This window comes from Dreissena polymorpha, chromosome 13 (genome assembly GCF_020536995.1).
Source record: "Dreissena polymorpha isolate Duluth1 chromosome 13, UMN_Dpol_1.0, whole genome shotgun sequence".
Classification (NCBI taxonomy): Eukaryota; Metazoa; Mollusca; class Bivalvia; order Myida; family Dreissenidae; genus Dreissena; species Dreissena polymorpha.
This window is the reverse complement of record NC_068367.1, coordinates 25,619,977-25,643,941: the sequence shown is the minus strand read 5'-3', so window position 1 is coordinate 25,643,941 and position 23,965 is coordinate 25,619,977. Positions and strand designations below refer to the sequence as shown.

The 23,965-nt window shown below is 36.4% G+C and overlaps 1 protein-coding gene across 12 annotated transcripts in view; it reads left to right on the top strand.

Annotated features, from left to right (window-relative positions):
• LOC127854941 (rho GTPase-activating protein 15-like) overlaps positions 1-23,343 on the top strand; it is a 74,859-nt gene extending 51,516 nt beyond the window's left edge. For 11 of the 12 annotated variants that reach the window (XM_052390117.1, XM_052390123.1, XM_052390122.1 and 8 more), the window contains 8 exons: positions 1,717-1,812; positions 2,692-2,806; positions 5,535-5,639; positions 7,613-7,711; positions 12,203-12,280; positions 13,017-13,148; positions 17,391-17,496; positions 18,692-23,343. In XM_052390117.1, coding sequence (XP_052246077.1) covers positions 1,717-1,812; positions 2,692-2,806; positions 5,535-5,639; positions 7,613-7,711; positions 12,203-12,280; positions 13,017-13,148; positions 17,391-17,496; positions 18,692-18,869 — 909 coding nt within the window. In that variant the 3' untranslated portion in view covers positions 18,870-23,343. The remainder of the gene's footprint in view (positions 1-1,716; positions 1,813-2,691; positions 2,807-5,534; positions 5,640-7,612; positions 7,712-12,202; positions 12,281-13,016; positions 13,149-17,390; positions 17,497-18,691) is intronic. The other variant, XM_052390118.1, reaches the window with a different exon arrangement.
• The last annotated feature ends 622 nt before the right edge of the window (positions 23,344-23,965 follow it).

The window sequence follows — 23,965 nt, the reverse complement described above, 5'->3', positions numbered from 1 at the left end:
CAGTAGATTATGGTCAACTAATATTGCTATAGGACAGATTTTCATTCAACTTTGGGCACTGCATTTTGTTGCTTTCAGCTGGTTACCGCGAACTTAGCAAATTTACAGATCAGGTTAAATTCATGTCTTACGAAATGAATATGTCAGTATTTATGATTACCTCTTGGGAAATATGCGCTTTGCCCCTCTTTTTAGAAAAAAAATCAGTTTTCTATATTTGGGGATACTAAGCCCCGTGCCTTCATTTTGGGGCAGAAAATATTGTCAGTTCTATATTGGATAATTTTTTTGCAAGTTACTGGATCTGTATTCTGTTTCCTTAGTGCATTACCAGTGTGTTTTTAGCTCACCTGAGCTGTGCTCATGGTGAGCTTTTGTGATCGCCTTTTGTCCGTCGTCTGTTGTGCGTTGTGCGGCTTCAACATTTGCCTTGTGAACACTCCAGAGGCCACATTATTGTCCGATCTTCGTGAAACTTGGTCAGAACATTTGTCTCATTGATACCTTGACTGAGTTTGAAACTGGGTCATCCTGGGTCAAAAACTAGGTCACTAGGTCAAAAAAAAAGAAAAACCTTGTGAACACTGTAGAAGTCATATTTGATGCCCAATCTTCATGTAACTGTGTCAAAATGTTTGTCTTAATGATATGTTGGTTGAGTTGAAAAATGGTTCCGGTCCATTAAAAAATATGGCCGCCAGGGGGACAGGGCATGCAGTTTTTTCATTATATGGCTATATAGAAAGATTGTGAACACTCTAGAAGTCACAATTTTAGCCCAATCATCATGAAACTTGGTCAAAACATTGGTTTCATTGATATCTTGGACGAGTTCGAAAATGGTCCAGATCGGTGAAAAAACATGGCCGCCAGGGGGTGGGGCATTTTTCTCTATATGTATATAGTGGAAACATGTGAACACTCTAGAAGTCACATTTTTGGCCCAATTTTCCATATATTTATATAGTAAAAAAAGCTTGTGAACACTCTAGAAGTCACATTTTTGGCCAAATCATCATGAAATTTTAGTCTAAAGATAGATTTTATAGATATCTTGGATGAGTTTAAAAATGGTCATGATGGGTGGAAAAACATGGCCGCCAGGGGGTGGGGCAGTTTTCTCTATATGTATATAGTGAAAACATGTCTGTTAAAGAAAGATAACCTGTACATACTTTCTAATACCAGTAGTTAACTCTCTAGAGGCCACATTTATTGTCCAACCTTCATGAAATTTGGTCAGAAGATTGGTCTAAATGATATCTTGGATGAGTTTAAAAATGGTTACGTTTGCTTGAAAAACATGGCTGTCAAGGGGCGGGACATTTCCTTATATGGCTATTTATGGCTATAGTAAAATCATGTTAACACTCTAAAGGCCACATTTATTGTCCTATCTTCATGAAACTTGGTCGGAAGATTCATCCAAATAATATCTTGGAAGAGTTCAAAAATGATGCTGGTTGGTTTAAAAACATGGCGGCCAGGGGGCGGGGCATTTGTCCTTATATGGCTATAGTAAAACCTTGTTCTGTTGAAAAATGTGCCTGCCAGAGTGGACATGGGCCAGGGTGGACACGAAACTATTTCCAAAATGGTGAAAAAAAATCACACTCAAATCCTGAGTTACACTTGTTACAGTAAGCCAATAGATATTGTGTTATTGCTCTAGTAAACCCAGACGTTGTGTAATTGCTGTAGTGAACTGTTTTTCAGCTCTCAAATCCGGAAGGACATTTGTTGCTGCAGGCAGACAGTGAGACCTCGATGCAGGAATGGTTTATCAAGATACACACCCGAATAGGAGAACTGGTAATTATCAATAGTGTTAACCCTTTGCATGCTGGAAATTTGTCATCTGCTCAAATCTTGTCTGCTGAGTTTGTAAAATTAGCATTTTCTTCGATTTTTTCCAAAGAATACTATCAGAATAGCAAACAGTTTGGATCCTGATGAGATACCACGTTCTGTTCCAGCACTGAAAGAGTTAAGCACAGAACAGAACAGTTTATTTTTGACCTAAGCATATAAATCTCATTGTCATTAACATACATATGGGCTGCCCTCTGTGAAAATTGGGTTGAAAGGATGTGCGTAAAGTGTCGTCCCAGATTAGCCTGTGCAGTCTGAACAGGCTTATCTGGGACGACACTTTCCACCTAATATGGATTTTTGCTAAGAAGAGACTTTCTTTAAACAACCAAATATTATGTATGTGAAAAGTGTCGTCCCTGATTAGCCTGTGCAGCCTGCACAGGCTTATCTTGGAGGACACATAAGGCACATGCATTAAATCCCCTTTTCACCGAGCAGGACTCATATTCATTTACAGCATACGTTTGAAGAAACACAAGGCATACACATTTCAAGAAAGTTAATTTTACATAAGCAAGTGATAAGCATGTTTTCGTTTGAATGTCACATGGATGAGGTATATACATAGTAACCACATTGTGACATTGACCTGATCTTGACCCATGAATGAGGGCTCAAATTCAAAAATTTTAGCCTCTGGCTAAATGTTGCTAGTGTCCTATTTCCCACATTGCAAAAATCACAATCTGTATTTGCTATATACATGTACTTATCTATCTTGTTTTATTTTAGGGATGTATATTTTCTATATATTTATCTCCCTTGTTTTTTTAGGGAGGTACATTTTCTATCTACTTATCTCTCTTGTTTTTTCAGGGAGGTACACCAGACAGCCCGGATACACCCATCTCAGGTCAGGACCATGAAACCGCAGGGGATAAACCCCGGTCCTTCCCCAAATCGCGTTCGTTCATCAATCTAAGTAGACGCGGTATACATTAATGTAGTCAATGTATTAATGTATACCTTTGGCTTTGCTCAAGTTTCGATGTAAACCTTTGGCTTTTACTCCTTCTCTCTAATAGGCTTACACAATAATTAATTTTAGGTTTGAGAAGTGTGGATTGCAGTTATTAATTGTTGATATTAAATCTGCTAATTAAATTGCTGTTTTTATGCCCCTGTTAGGGTTGCATAAAGCAGTTGAACTGCCCGTCTGTCAGTTAGTCTGTCTGTCCGAAAACTTTAACATTGGCCATATTTTTTGCAATATTGAAGATAGCAACTTGATATTTGGCATGCATGTGCATCTCATGGAGCTACACATTTTGAGTGGTGAAAGGTCAAGGTCATCCTTCAAGGTCACAAAACAAAATCCAAGGGAAGTAACAATCTTTAAAGGGAGATAATTTCTATTTTATATCATTTGGCAGGTACAGATCATTTTCACACGTGAAGTAATATTTTTTAAAGGGATATGATCAAAAAAATATTTTTTAATTTAAAGCGACGCAGTAGGGGGCATTGTGTTTCTGACAAAAACATCTCTTGTTAGTTAGAAAAGTTCACTGCTTTAAACCTGAATTTGCTTAATTGTGAACAAAATAATATGTGCATGAAAAAAAAGGGAATGAAACTTTACATCCTTTGCAAAAGGAAGAAATGAAAATGGCACAAAAATTGATCGGTTACCACTTTCATTTGCACCGATTCCATCACTATTTTACGAAACTTCATAAAAATGTGTGCTTATTTAAAGCAAGATGGCTTGGATTTAAAATTGACATTTTCACTTTTTTAACCTAGAATGGCATAAACTTCATGAAAATGTTCGTAAATTTAAAGCAAGATGCTATGGCTTGGATTTTAAATTTGAAATTAATATCTGAGCTTTTTTTACCCAGAGTTGCATAAACTTCATAAAATGTTCATAAATTTAAAGCAAGATGTAATGGCTTAGATTTTAAATTTAAAATTAACATTTTAGCTTTTTTAACCTAGAATGGCATAAACTTCATGAAAATGTTCGTAAATGTAAAGCAAGATGTAATGGCTAGGATTTTTAATTTTAATTAATTTCTGAGCTATTTTAACCTAGAGTAGCATAAGCGTTCTCTAACAGCTCTGTTCTTTGGTCTGTTATTAATGTATCATTGCCTAATACAATCTTTGGGCTCAGCTTTGGTGATATTTGTGGATGTTAAAATATTGTATATGTTACATATTTCTTTCAGTTTGCTTTCAGAATATATTAATTTGTATGCAATGAAAGTAATTTTTGTGATAAATTTTAAGTATAGGTACTTTGCATTTCACTGTCGACATTTGCTTTGGTAGGTCTGTTGGTTCTTTAACAATTGTTCCCGTACTATATGTATGGAACGCTTCAACCTACAGCCATGGTATGATTTTTTTTGGTAAGAAAATAAGATGTCTATTGATTTTGACATCATCAGGTCGAAGGTTAAGCTCAGAGGTTCTTGTCTTAGCACATTTATTACTGCAAGATATTTCAAGAATTCTTGAACTTAAAATAATAAAAATTTGTAAGAGAGATTTTTAAGTCACAAGGTCAAGGTTGCAGGGTCTTAAAACAGTAAATACCTTTCAAAACTATTTTTTTAGAATGCTTGACATGTTATCATAGGAATTGGTTAAGTGGTTACATGCAAGAAAAGAAAACAGACATTTTGTTTATGAAGTCACAAGGTCAATGAGCTTGTATTGTATAGATTTTGAGGTCACCAGGTCACAGGTCATTGTCAAAAAAAGGCTTGTAACAAGAAATTTGTTTACACACAATAATATGACAATCATTAAACTAGGATCATGCAGAATTGGTTAAGTGTTTACTTAAATAGATGCCTATTTAAATTGAGGTCATCAGGTCAAAGTCACAGAGGCTTTTATCCTCAAATTCGTCTTTTATTAAGACCTTAAAAAGTCTCAGTATCATATAAAACAGTATGCTCTGAGGTCTTGACAAAGGGATGACCCCTGATGATTTCATTGCTTGATTAAGTCTGGGTGGGGGGGGGGGGGCATACATGTGTTTCAAACATCTTTTGTTACACAATTACTGTTGGTATCACTACTGCTAAAAGTGATTATTATGATGATGATAGAAATTATAATGATGATGATATTAGTAATAATGATAATAATAATGATGATAATAATAATTATTATTATAATAAAGATGATAATAATAATAATACAAAAATGTGTTGTATGGTTATTTTGTTGAAAAGTGAAAACCCTCTATACCAGATTCTCTCTAAACCGTGAAACTTTCCAAAGATGACATAATGCTACTGTCCCATTTTATTTCACTTTTTGTCCCCTACCGGTGAAACCGGAGGGGACTTATGGTCTGTCAGTCTGTCCGTCACACTTTTCTGGATCCTGCGATAACTTTAAAAGTTCTTCATATTTTTTAATGAAACTTGAAACATGGATAGTTGGCAATATGGAGATAATGCATGTCATTTCATTTTGTTCCTACATCAAGAATTCTGGTTGCTATGGCAACAAAGCAATCTCTTGTATTACACATACAAAAATGTCTTCCCTGTTTTATCCTGGTCAAGGTGATGTCCAGTTTAGAGGGGTTCCACTGTAGTTTAAAATTAATATTTCTTAATAAATAAATTGTGCTGAATAAGATGCTTTATCAAAAAATGCTTTTTCTAGCTGCAAGCTCATTGTTTCTTTTTCAGATTCTGGGACGTTGGAGCGTAAAGGAAAAATCAAGAAATCCCTGGAGAGTTGGATCTCGAAAAGAAGTGACAAGAAAACACTGGAAAATAAAGGCATCTATAAAGGTACAAAATGAATTTGTGTATAGTCTGTTGTTGCACTTTTTTTCACCTTTGGGGGAAAATCGGGTGGACACTGAATATCAGGAATTTTATAGCAAAAGGTGAATTTATGTTTTAATAAGCATGGCAATAATTTATATATGCTTCTTTGTTTTATACATTAATGGAACGATTTGCTAAAAAGGCTAAATTAGATTATGCTCAAACTTGGTTTCATGCAAATTTTTGGCATTTTTTTTTACACAATTGCCACTTACTTTGTCTTTTTATGCCCCCAGTAGGGTGGCATATAGCATTTGAACTGTCTGTCCGTCCGTCCGTCCAAAAACTTTAAAATTGGCCATAACTTTGCAATATTGAAGATAGCAACTCTATATTTGGCATGCATGTGTATCTCATGGAGCTGCACATTTTGAGTGGTGAATGGTCATGGTCATCCTTCAAGGTCAAAGGTAAAAAAATTCAATCCAAGGGAAGTAATAAGCTTTAAATGAGAGATAATAACTAAACCTGCCAAATTATATATTGAAGTTTTATTTCAAAGTGACACAATAGGGGGCATTGTTTTTCTGACAAACACATCTCTTGTTTCTCTGAATTTAGTCCTTTTTATACGCCCGTATAAAATACGGGACGTATTATGTGAAACCCCTTGGCGGGCGGGCGGGCGGCGGGCGGGCGGCGGGCGGAAGGCATCACTTTGTCCGGACTCTAATTCAAATTGTATTCATCCGATCTTCACCAAACTTGGTCAGCAGTTGCATCTAGTTGATATCTAGGCCAAGTTCGAATATGGGTCATGCCGGGTCAAAAACTAGGTCATAGGGTCAATAAGTGCATTTTCAAAGGGGCCACTTTGTCCGGACTCTATTTCAAATTGTATTCATCCGATCTTCACCAAACTTGGTCAGCAGTTGCATCTAGTTGATATATAGGCCAAGTTCGAATATGGGTCATGCCGGGTCAAAAACTAGGTCACGGGGTCATTTAGTGCATTTCAAGCATTTAGCATGATGTCCGCTCTCTAATTGAAGTAGTTTTCATCCGATCTTCACCACATTTTGTCAGAAGTTGTGTCTAGACAATATCTAGGTCAAGTTCAAATATGGGTCATGCCGGGTCAAAAACTAGATCACGAGGTCATTTAGTGCATTTCGAGCATTTAGCATGGTGTCCACTCTCTAATTGAAGTAGTTTTCATCTGATCTTCACCAAATTTGGTCAGAAGTTGTGTCTAGATGATATGTAGGTCAAGTTCAAATATGGGTCATGGTAAAGTTATCAAGTTGTCCAAAACCTTTAAACGGGCGTATCTTGTGACAGTTTGGCACTCTTGTTTCAAATGAAATCTTTCAACGAGAGATAAATTTTAAAGTTATTATAGGAGAATAATATATGCATTGTAAAGTAGACATTTCAACCCATAATAGCGCTTAAAAATCAATTCATATGGTGTTTGTATGTTCTTTCTCTTTTGCCATTGTTTCATGTGAAAGTTTGCACATCTAGTGATGTATGTTGAGTTGATTGTATCCAGCCCAAAGCACAGGTGTTGGGGGCGTGGCCAATTCACTGAAACACTATCAATATGTTATAAAACAACATTTTTCATCACTGACCGAAAACAAAATTGTTAAGAACAAAATTTAAATATTTTACCATTAATATTGTTTGCCTTTAGATTGACTACAAGCCATTCGGGTTGGTTAGATGTCATGTCTGGTTGTATGTGTGGGTCTTAACCCTTTGCATGCTGGGAAATTTGTCGTCTGCTAAAATGTCGTCTGCTGAATTTCCAAAATTAGCATTCTCTTCGATTTATTTCAAAGAATACTATCAGAATAGCAAACAGTTTGGATCCTGATGAGACGCCACGTTCTGTGGCGCCTCATCTGGATCCAAACTGTTTGCAAAGGCCTTCAAAATTCAGTTCCAGCACTGAAAGAGTTAATCATTGTTGTCTCCCTTTGCTTCAGAAAACATGTTTGGAGGCGAGATTAAACAGATTTGTGCCAAAGAGAAATCAAAAGTGCCTACTTTTGTGACGAAGTGTGTGGAGGCCATTGAGAAACGAGGTGAGATCAATTAGTGGCATTAAGCCTTGAATAATTTTTAGCCACGCTCTGAGAAAATCAAGCTTAATCATGTGTTGTTCCAGATCAGCCTGTGTAATGTTCACAGGCTGATCAATCAGGGATGCCACTTTCTGCTTTTATGGTATTTTTTCATTTAAATAAGGTCTTTTCAAGTGAAAGTCTAGTTTAAATGGAGATAGTTGTCCCAGGTTAACTTGTGCAGATGCACAGCCTAACCAGGGACGACACTTTATACGCACATGCTTTTTACCTCATTTTCCTAGAGTGAACCTCATTTCATATAACAAAAAATTGACTGTGAAACAAAAATTGTTTTCTTCAAAATGTTTAACAATTTGTATGCAATCTTATTGGTCCTTGTCAAGACGATTTATTTAGAAGTTTCTTCAGCAAAAAACCTTGAAGAATTTATACCTATTCAATTCAAATGTAGGGATTTTTAATAAAACTGGTTTCACCCATGAGATGTTTAATGATAATGAGTCACATAAACAATGTGCTTTTGAATCAGTCCCTTAACACAAATTGCTAAATAATTCATTTTCTGAAAGTTTCCATATTACTTTGGCCAATTGAGGGCTTACTCTGAATTAGACCAAATTAGCCAATGGTACAAATTTGCAAATTTGGCTGAAGAAAATTGTATTAGCCACATTATTATGATACCTTTTTAGCTCACCTAACAGAAATTTTGCCCAGGTGAGCTTTTGTGACCGGTCTTTGTCCGTCTTCCGTCCGTTGGTCGTCCACATTTGGTTTGTAAACACTCTAGAGACCACATTTCATGTCGGATCTTCATGAAACTTGGTCAGAAGATTTGTCCCAATGATATCTCGATCGAGTTTGAAACTGGGTCATGCTGGGTCAAAAACTAGGTCACTAGGTCAAAAAAAAGAAAAACCTTGTTAACAATGTTGGCCCAATCTTCATGTAACTTTGTCAAAATGTTTGCCTTAATGATATGTTGGTCGAGGTCAAAAGTGGTTCCGGTCCGTTGAAAAACATGGCCGCCATTGGGCGTGGCAGTTTTCCTTATTTGGCTATAGAGAAACCTTGTAAACACTCTAGAAGTCACAATTTTTGCCCAATCATCATGAAAGTTGGTCAAAACATTGGTTTTATTGATATCACGGACGAGTTCGAAAATGGTCCAGATCGGTGAAAAAACATGGCTGCCAATGGGCGGGGCATTTTTCTCTATATGTATATAGTGAAAACATGTGAACACTCTAGAAGTCACATTTTTGGCCCAATTTTCATGAAATTTGGTCAGAACATTTGTTTCCTTGATATGAGAGTTGAGTTTGAAAATGGTTCCGGTCAGTTGAAAAACATGGCTGCCGGGGGGGGGGGGGGGGGGGGCAGTTTTCCTTATTTGGCTATAGAGAAACCTTGTAAACACTATAGAAGTCACAATTTTTGCCCAATCATCATGAAAGTTGGTCAAAACATTGGTTTTATTGATATCTCGGACGAGTTCGAAAATGGTCCAGATCGGTGAAAAAACATGGCCGCCAGTGGGCGGGGCATTTTTCTCTATATGTATATAGTAAAAACATGTGAACACTCTAGAAGTCACATTTTTGGCCCTATTTTCATGAAATTTGGTCAGAACATTTGTTTCCTTGATATGAGAGTTGAGATTGAAAATGGTTCTGGTCAGTTGAATAACATGGCTGCCAGGGGGGGGGGGGGGCAGTTTTCCTTATTTGGCTAAAGAGAAACCTTGTTAACACTCTAGACGTCACAATTTTTGCCCAATCATCATAAAAGTTGGTCAAAACATTGGTTTTATTGATATCTCGGACGAGTTCGAAAATGGTCCAGATCAGTGAAAAAACATGGCCGCCAGTGGGGCATTTTTCTCTATATGTATATAGTGCAAACATGTGAACACTCTAGAAGTCACATTTTTGGCCCAATTTTCATGAAATTTGGTCAGAACATTTGTTTCTTTGATATGAGAGTTGAGTTCGAAAATGGTTCTGGTCCGTTGACTAACATGGCTGCCGGGGGGGGGGGGGGGGGCAGTTTTCCTTATTTGGCTATAGAGAAACCTTGTAAACACTCTAGAAGTCACAATTTTTGCCCAATCATCATGAAAGTTGGTCAAAACATTGGTTTTATTGATATCTCAGATGAGTTCGAAAATGGTCCAGATCGATGAAAAAACATGGCCGCCAGTGGGCGGGGCATTTTTCTCTATATGTATATAGTGAATAACATGGCTGCCGGGGGGGGGGGGGGGGGGGGGGCAGTTTTCTTATATTTATATATAGTAAAAAAAGCTTGTGAACACTCTAGAAATCACATTTTTTGCCCAATCATCATGAAACTTGGTACAAAGATTGGTTTTATATATATCACATAATTAATGCCATAACTATTGCCCTTAGATTGTCCAAATTTTCATTTTATTATACAAAATCCTTGTAAACACTCTAGAGGTCACAATTTTGTTCCAGATTTTATGAATCTTGGTCATAATATTTATTTTTGTAAGCAAAGTTTGATGTTCGGTAAGGGGGGTCAACTCAAAAAATAGGTCACCAGGTCAAATCTTACAAAAACAAAAACACTCCATATGTTAGAGTTTTGGTTCAATAATGATGAAACTTGACCAGGATGTTTGTCTTGACAATATCTAGGTCAGGTTTGACGTTTGGTAAAGATTGAATGAACCGACTCCTCTCAGGTGAGCAAACTTGGGCCATCTTGACCCTCTTGTTTCTAAATAAAATTGGGCAGAAGAAGGTTTTAGCCAGGGAAAGATCTGCAATTAAGCAGTTTTCTAACACATAATGCCCCAACAATCTAAAATATGCAAATATGGTAGCCTGAGTCTTGGAAAAATGGTCTTAATTCATGTGCATAAAGTGTTGTCTCAGATTTGCCTGTGCAGTCTGCACAAACAATTCCATAAAAAGCATAAAGTGTTGTCTCAGGTTTGCCTGTGCAGTCTGCACAAACAATTCCATAAAAAGCATAAAGTGTTGTCTCAGATTTGCCTGTGCAGTCTGCACAAACAATTCCATAAAAAGCATAAAGTGTTGTCTCAGATTTGCCTGTGCAGTCTGCACAAACAATTCCATAAAAAGCATAAAGTGTTGTCTCAGGTTTGCCTGTGCAGTCTGCACAAACAATTCCATAAAAAGCATAAAGTGTTGTCTCAGATTTGCCTGTGCAGTCTGCACAAACAATTCCATAAAAAGCATAAAGTGTTGCCTCAGATTTGCCTGTGCAGTCTGCACAAACAATTCCATAAAAAGCATAAAGTGTTGTCTCAGATTTGCCCATGCAGTCTGCACAAACAATTCCATAAAAAGCATCAAGTGTTGTCTCAGGTTTGCCTGTGCAGTCTGCACAAACAATTCCATAAAAAGCATAAAGTGTTGTCTCAGATTTGCCTGTGCAGTGTGCACAAACAATTCCATAAAAAGCATAAAGTATTGTCTCAGATTTGCCTCTGCAGTCTGCACAAACAATTCCATAAAAAGCATAAAGTGTTGTCTCAGATTTGCCTGTGCAGTCTGCACAAACAATTCCATAAAAAGCATAAAGTGTTGTCTCAGGTTTGCCTGTGCAGTCTGCACAAACAATTCCATAAAAAGCATAAAGTGTTGTCTCAGGTTTGCCTGTGCAGTCTGCACAAACAATTCCATAGAAAGCATAAAGTGTTGTCCCTGTTTAGCCTGTGCAGTCTGCACAAACAATTCCATGAAAAGCATAAAGTGTTGTCCCTGTTTAGCCTGTGCAGTCTGCACAAACAATTCCATAAAAAGCATAAAGTGTTGTCTCAGATTTGCCTGTGCAGTCTGCACAAACAATTCCATAAAAAGCATAAAGTGTTGTCTCAGGTTTGCCTGTGCAGTCTGCACAAACAATTCCATAAAAAGCATAAAGTGTTGTCTCAGATTTGCCTGTGCAGTCTGCACAAACAATTCCATAAAAAGCATAAAGTGTTGTCTCAGATTTGCCCATGCAGTCTGCACAAACAATTCCATAAAAAGCATAAAGTGTTGTCCTTGTTAAGCCTGTGCAAACTGCACAAACAATTCCATAAAAAGCATAAAGTGTTGTCTCAGATTTGCCTGTGCAGTCTGCACAAACAATTCCATAAAAAGCATAAAGTGTTGTCTCAGATTTGCCTGTGCAGTGTGCACAAACAATTCCATAAAAAGCATAAAGTATTGTGTCAGATTTGCCTCTGCAGTCTGCACAAACAATTCCATAAAAAGCATAAAGTGTTGTCTCAGATTTGCCTGTGCAGTCTGCACAAACAATTCCATAAAAAGCATAAAGTGTTGTCCCTGTTTAGCCTGTGCAGTCTGCACAAACAATTCCATAAAAAGCATAAAGTGTTGTCTTTGTTAAGCCTGTGCAAACTGCACAGACTAATCTCAGATGACACTTTAGCCAAATGCATTTAGCCCAGTTTTCCCAAATCTGTATTGGAATTGTCATTTTCAGGACTGGAGCATGAGGGTATTTACAGAATTGCCGGCAGCATGTCACAGATTCAGAAACTGAGGTGTACTGTGGACCAGGGTAGGTTTTTAACACCCCACAATTTGGTTTTAAACATCTTGTCTGGACTTTAACTTTGTCATTCATTGTAACACTTGTCCCCCATATTTCAAAGGTAAAGGTTAACCGAATTTTCCAGAAAACAGATCACCTGGCCTGTATTTTTGTTATTCCGTATGCAATTTTAAAATAATCTACTACAAATGTACACCATGAGATGAGTTACTCACAGAATGTTCTGGTTTTGTGCTGGTTGCAGAAACCATTTCTACTTTGCTTCTGAGTGGGAAAGGGTTAAATAATTCCATGCATTATTGACACTTGCTCAAAATGTTGCCAACATTTAAAAACTTGCCACAAATGGACTTCTTGTAGAGTAGCTGTGTTGCAAATAGTAATAAGATATAATTTCCTGAAAAAATAAAAAATCATCAACAAGTCTTCTTACAAAAATACTTTAAGAACATGACAAAAGTGAAAACATTCGTAGAAAAAACAAATGACCATGGTATTAACCCTTTCCCTCTTAGAAGTGAAGTGAAAATGGCTGTGTGCAAACAACATAAAACCAGAACAGCCTGCGAGTAACTCACAGTCTGTTCAGTTTTCATGCTTTTTGCTGCTCATCAGTATCTAAATGTTGGAAATGAAGCCTTTAAAACTTGAATCTAGTAAGAAAGGTCTTAAATTATATTTAACTTTCTTAGGGACTGCAAATGAATACGTATCTGAGTTGTAAATGGTTAAATATTTTCAGGTGAACAATATAACCTTGATGACCAGATGTGGGATGTACACGTGCTCTGTGGAACCCTAAAACTGTTCTTTAGGGAGCTAAAGGACCCCTTGTTCACATACGCCTTGTTTGATAAGTTCCTTAAGGGGTTTTGTAAGTATTATGGTTTACCAACAATTCAATTATTATGCTCCCCCCCCCAAAAAAAATTGGGGGGAGCATACAGTCGCCGCTTCGTCTGTCCATCTGTGTGTCTGTGCGTCCGCGTGTCCGTCCGTGCACAATTTTTGGCCGAGCTATTTCTCAGCAAATAATGGTCGGAATTCAATGAAACTTTATGGGAAGCTTCTCTACCAAGAGGAGATGTGCATATTATCAGCCAGTTCTGGTCGGATGATTTTTAACAGAGTTATGGTCCTTTGAAATTTTCCATTATCTGTACATATAGTGCAATTCTTGTCCAGCCTATTTCTCAGCAACTAATGACCAGAATTCAATGAAACTTTATGGGAAGCTTCACTTCCAAGAGGAGATGTGCATATTATCAGCCGGTTCTGGTCGGATGATTTTTCACAGAGTTATGGCCCTTCGAAATTTTCTATTGTACATATAGTGCAATTCTTGTCCGAGCTATTTCTCAGCAACTTATTACGGGAATTCAATGAAACTTTATGGGAAGGTACACTACCAACAGGTGATGTGCATATTATCAGCCGGTTATGGTTGGATGATTTTTCACAGAGTTATGGCCCTTTGAAATATTCCATTGTACATATAGTGCAATTCTTGTCTGAGCTATTTCTCAGCAACTTATCACGGGAATTCAATGAAACTTTATGGGAAGGTTTGCTACCAACAGGAGATGTGCATATTATCAGCCGGTTATGGTCGGATGATTTTTCACAGAGTTATGGCCCTTTGAAATTTTCTATAAACTGTACATATAGTGCAATTCTTGTCCGGGCTGTTTCTCCCCAACTACTGACTGGACTTCAATGAAGCTTTATGGGAAGCTTAACTACCTTGGGGAGATGCGCATGTTATTAGTGGGTTCTGGTTAGATGATTTATTTAGAGAGTTATGGCCCTTTGAAATTTTTAAGTTGCTTAACCATCCATCGTATTATTTTGTCAAAAGTTATGCCCCTCAAGACGTTTCCTTTTATCTGAATATATAGTGCAATATTGTGACAAAAAAAAACTTTGGGGAGCATCACCCGTCTCCGACAGTTTCTTGTTATTTTAGCCTTGCTGTGGGTAAATGGGTTTTAATGCATCTGCTTGAAGTGCCATCCCAGATTAACCTGTGCAGAATGCACAAGCAAATAAGGGACAACACACTTTTGTTGTATTTTTTTGTTTAAAGGAAGTCTCTTCTTAGCAAAAATTCAGTGAAGGCTGAAACTTTCATCCCTTATTAGCCTGTGCAGACTGTGCAGGCTAATCTGAGATGATATTACACGCAAGCATTGGCCCTGTGAGATGATATTACACGCAAGCATTAGGCCCTGTGAGATGATATTACACGCAAGCATTGGCCCTGTGAGATGATATTACACGCAAGCATTAGGCCCTGTGAGATGATATTACACGCAAGCATTAGGCCCTGTGAGATGATATTACACGCAAGCATTAGGCCCTGTGAGATGATATTACACGCAAGCATTAGGCCCTGTGAGATGATATTACACGCAAGCATTAGGCCCTGTGAGATGATATTTCACGCAAGCATTAGGCCCTGTGAGATGATATTACACGCAAACATTAGGCCCTGTGAGATGATATTACACGCAAGCATTAGGCCCTGTGAGATGATATTACACGCAAGCATTAGGCCCTGTGAGATATTTCACGCAAGCATTAGGCCCTGTGAGATGATATTACACACAAGCATTAGGCCCTGTGAGATGATATTACACGCAAGCATTAGGCCCTGTGAGATGATATTTCACGCAAGCATTAGGCCCTGTGAGATGATATTACACACAAGCATTAGGCCCTGTGAGATGATATTACACGCAAGCATTAGGCCCTGTGAGATGATATTTCACGCAAGCATTAGCCCCTGTGAGATGATATTACACGCAAGCATTAGGCCCTGTGAGATGATATTACACGCAAGCATTAGGCCCTGTGAGATGATATTACACGCAAGCATTAGGCCCTGTGAGATGATATTTCACGCAAGCATTAGGCCCTGTGAGATGATATTACACACAAGCATTAGGCCCTGTGAGATGATATTACATGCAAGCATTAGGCCCTGTGAGATGATATTTCACGCAAGCATTAGGCCCTGTGAGATGATATTACACGCAAGCATTAGGCCCTGTGAGATGATATTACACGCAAGCATTAGGCCCTGTGAGATGATATTACGAGCAAGCATTAGCCCCTGTGAGATGATATTACACGCAAGCATTAGGCCCTGTGAGATGATATTACACGCAAGCATTGGGCCCTGTTTTCCCTGAGTGAGGCTAAGTTCTTGTGTATTTGTTATTTATATTAGTATTCAAATTAATATTTACAGGTACAAAATTAATATTTACCGGTACATAATACTAATGTTTCCATGATGAATCCAGATTGAACAATTAATGTAATCTGTTATTTGTAAAAGTTAAAATAGCTGGCATGTTGCATGAATGGGATTTCGTGACAGTACAGTTAATTTGTAAATGTATTCTAGTTTTAAAAATTTCAAGTACAAATGCCTGTATAGGTATTTAGAAATTTTACCTTATGGTATACATGAGTCCAGTGAAAACTGGATACATATTTTCAAGACCAGTATAATATTAATGTAATGACTTTAGTCTTGACTTTCGATGTCTGGAAAGGCAGCTGCGAGATAGAACAATTTCAAGTCTGTAATTCTGTATGTAGTCTTGACTTTCAGTGTCTGACAAATTATCTGTGGTAAAGACAGATAAAGTCTTACCCTAGCCTTGATTTTCAGTGTCTGAAAAGGCAGCTGAGAGATTTCCACATATCTAGTATGTCTGTACTCTTGAGTTTTAAGGTGTGACAAGGAACCTTTCAGAAAAAGACAGATCAAGCTCAGCATGATATGCAGTCTGATTGCAGTCTTGATTTCCAGTGTCTGACAAGGAAGCTGAGAGATTTATAAGACATAGGTCCTCATTTTCAGTGTCTGACAAGGAAGCTGAGAGATTTATAAGACATAAGTCCTCATTTTCAGTGTCTGACAAGGAAGCTGAAAGATTTATAAGACATAAGTCATCATTTTCAGTGTCTGACAAGGAAGCTGAGAGATTTATAAGACATAAGTCATCATTTTCAGTGTCTGACAAGGAAGCTGGGAGATTTATAAGACATAAGTCCTCATTTTCAGTGTCTGACAAGGAAGCTGAAAGATTTATAAGACATAGGTCCTCATTTTCAGTGTCTGACAAGGAAGCTGAGAGATTTATAAGACATAAGTCCTCATTTTCAGTGTCTGACAAGGAAGCTGAGAGATTTATAAGACATAAGTCCTCATTTTCAGTGTCTGACAAGGAAGCTGAGAGATTTATAAGACATAAGTCATCATTTTCAGTGTCTGACAAGGAAGCTGAGAGATTTATAAGACATAAGTCCTCATTTTCAGTGTCTGACAAGGAAGCTGAGAGATTTATAAGACATAAGTCATTATTTTCAGTGTCTGACAAGGAAGCTGAGAGATATATAAGACATAAGTCATCATTTTCAGTGTCTTACAAGGAAGCTGAGAGATTTATAAGACATAAGTCGTCATTTTCAGTGTCTGACAAGGAAGCTGAGAGATTTATAAGACATAAGTCGTCATTTTCAGTGTCTGACAAGGAAGCTGAGAGATTTATAAGACATAAGTCCTCATTTTCAGTGTCTGACAAGGAAGCTGAGAGATTTATAAGACATAAGTCCTCATTTTCAGTGTCTTACAAGGAAGCTGAGAGATTTATAAGACATAAGTCCTCATTTTCAGTGTCTGACAAGGAAGCTGAGAGATTTATAAGATATAAGTCCTCATTTTCAGTGTCTGACAAGGCAGCTGATAAATCAAATCTAGTATGATATGTAGGTCTAAACGGAGTCTTGATTGTCAATGTTTGACAAGCAGCAGGGAGATAATAGTAGATCAAATGGGTGATATACAGGTCTGACTGCATATAATTCTGACTTATGTCTTGATTTTCAGTGTCTGACAAGGCAGCTGATACATTTTGGCATATCTAGTCTTACTTGTGTCTTGATTTTTAGTGTCTGAGAGATCAAATCTTGATTTTCAATGTCATAAAAGGCAGCTGAAAATAAGGCATATCTTGTCTGACTGTAGCCTTGATTGTCAGTGTCCCACAAGGTAGCTAATAGGTGAAGACATATCAAATCTGAATGTAGTCTTGATTTTCAGTGTCCGAGAAGGCAGCTGAGAGATTTAAACAGATCAAGTCTGTCATGGACGAGCTTCCTAGACACAACTATGACACCATCAAGGCCCTCTTCAAACATTTCTGCAAGTAAGTGAGGGCAGTGTTTTTTTCACCATTTTGGGACTTGCTCAAAGCCCTTTTGATTGGTAAGATCGCGTCATGTTGACAAAAATTGTGAAATTGGTGTCTCTTTGTTATCAATTTGGTTTTAATTGAAAATAAGTGTTTTCAATATTATATTTATTCAGGTGGCTAGGGCATAAATGAAATATTTTGGATTTTTAGTAAAGTGGTAATATCAGGCAGGCATTTGGGAAAAAAATATGGTAAAAAAAATCAACCCCAAAAACACTGGAGGGAGAAGTTTGTCTACTACTGACAGTGGAAGTGAAACTAATTTGGCAATGCAAAACTTTAACAAAGACTAAAGCGTAACATTGAGTGTCACCTAATATGGCAACATTTTTTATCAGGTTTTCTATTACTTTTACAATTGTTGTACCATTATTTATGTTTTACTGACATGAAATTTGGAGGATTAAAAGAAAATTTCAGATATTAAGGTTTGTTGAACATTTTATTTTGTGGTTTAGGGTACCCAACAAAAATCCACAAAAAATTAATGTCTAACTAATAATTTTGGGTTCACATTCCTTTTCTGTACTTTCAATATCAACCAATAAAAACAGCTGTTTTGTTTGAAATACCCTTTAACTTACTACAAATATAATTGCTGAATTATTCCACATTTGTGTCATTAAGAATTTTAAATACCTCTTTATTTTAACGTGATACATATTTTATACATGCATTATAAACAAATAGTACTACAAAGAAGTCACTCTTTCAGTCAGCTTTCTGTCAAACTGTTTGTCCCTTAATGTAAAAAATATTTTTGGAACAAAGTACTTTTGTAGTGCTAAAGTTGTAATATGCCATCACCATGAAGTGTTGGTGTGCAAGATACTGTTTTCTGGCCCAGTAATTTACGCATTCCTGAGTAATGTGTCCTCATACCTCTGTTGATAAACGGTGATGGGATGTTGGTCATGTCTGTGGATTAAAGGTGGTGGGATGTTTGTCAAGTCTGTGACAAAATGAACATTGGTGGTAAGATGTTTGTCACTTCTGTGACAGAATGAAAAATGGTGTTGGGATGTCTGTCGAGTCTGTGACAAAATGAATAAAGGCGGTGGGACGTTTGTCACTTCTGTGACAAAATTACCAATGGTGGTGGGACGTTTGTCAAGTCTATGATAAAACTCTTTCCATTCTGTTTCAGTGTCATGGATTTACAAAAGGAAAACAAGATGGCTGCTCATCAACTCGCCATAGTTTTCGGGCCAACGTTGATATGGCCTGACCCGCAAACAACATCTATGCAACTGGCCACTAGCTTAGTCTACCAGAGCCAAATTGTGGAGTTTGTGCTTTTAGAATACAAGAACATTTTTAGATGAAACTGAAATCGCGAACTATTAAAAATCCATTTTTTAAAGTTTGTGCTGTCAGAGTACAAAAACATTTTGTATTCCCTCACTAGAATACAAGAACCTTTTTAGATGAAGCTGAACAAATTGAACTATTGAAATTAAAAAAATTTGCCCTGTCAGAGTACAAAAAAGATTTTGTTTCCCATCAGCGATTGATTGATTGATTATGATAGGATATGAAAATGCGATATCATTTTTAGATATTCTAAAATTCTGAACTTTCCTCTGCTAATTCTTACCAAGGTAGCTGTGGCATAGTGGATATGGTGTCCGCCTAGCGACCAGGAGGTCATGGGTTCCATCCCCACTGTGAGAGCATTCTTTTTATCTCATTCAAAGACATTTAAGTACTGGCTCCACCCAGGAAACCGACTCGAAAGCATTTCAATAAGCATTAGGCTTTCAACGCATTTTAGCTCAAATAATTAAGGTTGAAATAATGCTTGATAATGAGAAGCAGGAGGCTGGCACTGCTGTCTGGAAACAAAAGAAAGTTTGTGCTCTTAGTATATGAGACGTTTTCTGATGAAACTAAAATTATTAACATTCCATCAGTGAGCCACTTTTGTGATAAAGTCTTGTTCAGGCTCTTTTTTTAAAATTAAAATTACATACTACATAGTCAAGTTTAGTAAAAAGCAACACAATGTCATCCACATTTTTTCAATCTAAATATGTTCATAAACACAGGGCATTTTATGATTATGTATTACTGTGCCTAATTCATATCATTCTGTCTGGAGTGTTTTGTGCTAAATATAAAGTGTACTGTTAATGGAGAATTTCTCTTTACATAATGTTAGCTGTTATTTGTAAAATTAATCATTTTAAGATTGGGATTGATTGTGAACAAACTACTATTTTAAGATTTCATTCAAGCATCAAAACTACATGGGTGTGTCAGGGCTCCGCCTACAATCAAATTTGAAGGAAGAAGTTTTATTTTATGCTTTCTGATGGTTTATAGAGTAATATTAGTGAATTAATACTGATATTTTACTAATTCAAACAGTGAAAAATAACATATTTTTAGATATTTTTGGTTTCCCCATGATGACCCCCCCAATGTTACCAAGGGTGATTACTCTGCATTGAAGTTTATAAAAACAAGCTTCCCTTGAACATACATGTAATAACATTTCAGGGCGCACAAAGGGGAATTATATTGTTCGGAATGGCAAAAATACAAAAATAATCGTTTGAATGCATAAAAGAAAAAATGTTTGATTTGGTGGAATTCACATGTGATCATAGAAAAATATATTTTCACAAGTGGTGCATATCATTTTCTATGATCACTAATGAATTAAATCGATATTCCACCAAAAACAACAAATATCCTCATCTCCCTCACGGCTGAGTCTTGACTGTGTGAAATAATTTGTTATCATTAATGTGGGAACAATTTGTAAAATAAATACTATTCACTATTGTTGAATTGTAAGCATGTTAATTACATGCGTGTGTTGTGTTAAAGAATGTCTACAAAATCCATGTACGAAATATGAGTCAAATTTGTCTACAAAATCCATGGACGAAATACAAGTCAAATTTGACATATATATAGATATATTGATGTTTCTCAGATATTGTGCTAAATCTGCAAATCATTTTAAGTATTCTGTGTTTTTGTTTATTGGTTAATGTTTTTTTACAATCTGAAAACTGGTTATTCAGTCATGCTTGTACGGTCAAGTGAAGTTATATGTATTTGTTAATTAATATAAGAACTATTTTTTTATACTTCTTTACTCAGTATTTGCATATCACTTTTAATGAACATTCCATTTTATATGACTATAGCGATATATTATCTAAATATGTATTAAACATTTACAATTGTAAAAGAGATGATTTTTAATAGGGAGAAAAAACTTTTGAAGTCATAAACGTCCGCAGCAGCCTACATTGGGCATTAAATTTGTAGTCAAAAAAAGATTTCTTTATGGGGATATTACACTGAAGTAATCAACGTTTGCAGAAGCCCCCCCCCCCCCCTCCCCCCCCCCCCCCCCCAAATAATTAATGTCAAAGTGCATTTTAAGGGCTTTTGATATCATTACGATATGATAAATATGATATTATGTGAAATGTGTTGTACAGAAATCATAATTTAAAGGTGATTGGTACTCAGTATGAATATTTTTGTACTGAACTTTTTATTTCATATGCAAAAAACTTGTTATTTTGCATGTATATTTTTTTTCTTATAAAATGTTTAAATTGCCTATTTGATTTTGGTCCTTTGCATGCTAATTATTCTAGAATTAATTTTCAGAATATATTCTAGATTAAAATACTCGCCTAAAATGAATATTTTTTAATGGATAGTAATGTCATCTATTCATTCTACCGTTCCCCTCATTTAAATGGAATTGTTTTGTTCAAAGGAGCTGATAGTCTTATTTCTTTTTTGTACAGAGTTTTTTTTATATTTTAATGCTACAAAAGCCAATCATATCATTATTGTGCAACATTTCATTGCGTTTCTTAAAAATGTATGCTATGGTAACAGTTAAATTATTATTAAAATTGTGTTCAATCATACTTTCAAATAAATCCCTATATTTTCCATGTATTAAAAGTAAAGACATTCCATTTCTATGTGCCTTCCAAGCATGAACTTTTTGGTATTTTTTCACAGTATGTTAACGTGCTATTCATTTTCATAAACATCTGGTTTAAAGTAATTGGAAATAAAAAAATTGGTAAAATATTTGGGCCCATCTCTGGTAAAATGGGGTTACATGCCAGTAAGTAGTGTCCCAGAATAGCCTGGTTTCATAGTTTTGTAGATTGATTTATAACCATGGTAGACTGTCATCAATATAGTCACTAAACTTATGATGTATACTCCATATGTTATAGGTATAAGAAACAATTGAACGCTGTAGTTTGTGCCAGTACGGTTTACAAGTCTGACATTTATCCAACGTAAATTAAAATTTTCTAGCCATACATTTTGAAAATAAGTTGAAACGCTCTTATTGAATATATTTGCACTCAGTAAATTGATTTCTTTGTACACTTTGTAATGTGCTGGCACAGAAAAATGGTTGTTGGCGTGTTCAGACAAATTTTAAATTGAGGGAGATAAAGTACATTAGAACTGTTACCGTAATTTAAAAAACATAGTTCTTTCTTTCTCATCAATAAATCGTCGCTGTCGTTCTCAAACCTCGTAGCTACAAAATGCCAACTTTTCAGGAGAGAAAAAACCGTCTCATTTTTTTATAGGAAACCTTGTAGTTGCAAATTAAAAAAAATTATAAAAACGTTTTTGTCAAATTTGTCCAAAACGAAACGACGTACCTATAGGTGAAATGGCGTCGCTACGACTTTTTGTGGGGAAAAAAGCCAACAATCATTCTACAACATTTTGTCACGTCACATGGCTTTTTCAAGAGCTCTGATTGGCCTAGAGCTACGAGATATAGCACAAAACACAGGCCAGACTTCATATATTCGGAAAAGACGAAAAAAATATTTTGAAAATTTTGGAGCTACAAGGTTTGAGAATGACAGCGACGATATTATAGTTCGATAACTCTTATATTGCAACTTTTATTGAAATACATGCAAACCATCTGGGCAAATTATTTCCCGATAGTGTTGTTGCCCTTGACAATTTTCAGTTGAAGATAATTCATTGCTACCTATGTTTAATAACAGTCATATTTTAAAATCTGTAAAGGGCTGTTTTATGTATTTCATTGAGCTCATCTAGGCGCAATATGCAACTAAACAAAAACCTGTACTTGTTTTGGTCAAAACTTATAAATATGTAATAGTGTGCATAATTAATTGATCAGATTCAGGTTAAAGGATTTTAGTTATTAGAATCATAAGCATTGTAATGCTAAAAAAAGACCTTAAAAAACACTCATAGAAAATATGTACTAAATATTTACTGTATTTGCTATGAAATTTATGTATAAGAAATTTTGGCTGTGTAATGATGTATTCACAATTATAACTTTGTTTTTTCCGTTAATAAGCTATGTGATGTATTCCAAGTTTTTTGTTGATTACAATGCACTTGTATCACTTTTATTAAGAGGATTGTGCTCTGTGAAAAGGGAGTTAAATGCATGTGTGTTAAGTGTCATCCAATATTAGCCTGTGCAGTCCGCAAAGGTTAATCAGGAAAAAAACTTTCCACTGTAATGATATTGTATGTTTAAAGAAAGTCTCTTCTTAGCAAAAATCCAGTTAAGCTGTAAAGTGTCTTCCCTGATTAGCCTGTGCGGACGGCACAGGCTTATCTGGGACAACACTTTATGCACATGCATTAAACCCCTTTTTTCACATAGCACAGAGTATTTTAAATTGAATTGTTGATGGATATTGACACAAAGCTTTCATAGCCAAATATTATTATGTATCATTTGAGAGTATATAATTATTATAATAATGTAAGTAAATTCCGATGTTGAACAGAGTCTTGTCTTGTTGAATTTACTCATTGTGAGCACAACTCACAGTGAACTTTACTCATGGTGAGCACTACTCACAGTGAACACTACTCATGGTGAGCACTACTCACATTGAACACTACTCATGGTGAGCACTACTCACATTGAACACTACTCATGGTGAGTACTACTCACATTGAACACTACTCATGGTGAGCACTACTCACAGTGAACACTACTCATGGTGAGTACTACTCACAGTGAACACTACTCATGGTGAGTACTACTCACTGAACACTACTCATGGTGAGTACTACTCACTGAACACTACTCATGGTGAGCACTACTCACTGAACACTACTCATGGTGAGCACTACTCACAGTGAACACTACTCATGGTGAGCACTACTCAGTGAACACTACTCATGGTGAGCACTACTCACTGAACACTACTCATGGTGAGCACTACTCACTGAACACTACTCAAGGTGAGCACAACTCACAGTGAACACTAATCATGGTGAGTACAACTCACAGTGAACACTACTCATGGTGAGCACTACTCACAGTGAACACTACTCATGGTGAGTACAACTCACAGTGAACACTTCTCATGGTGAGCACTACTCACTGAACACTACTCATGGT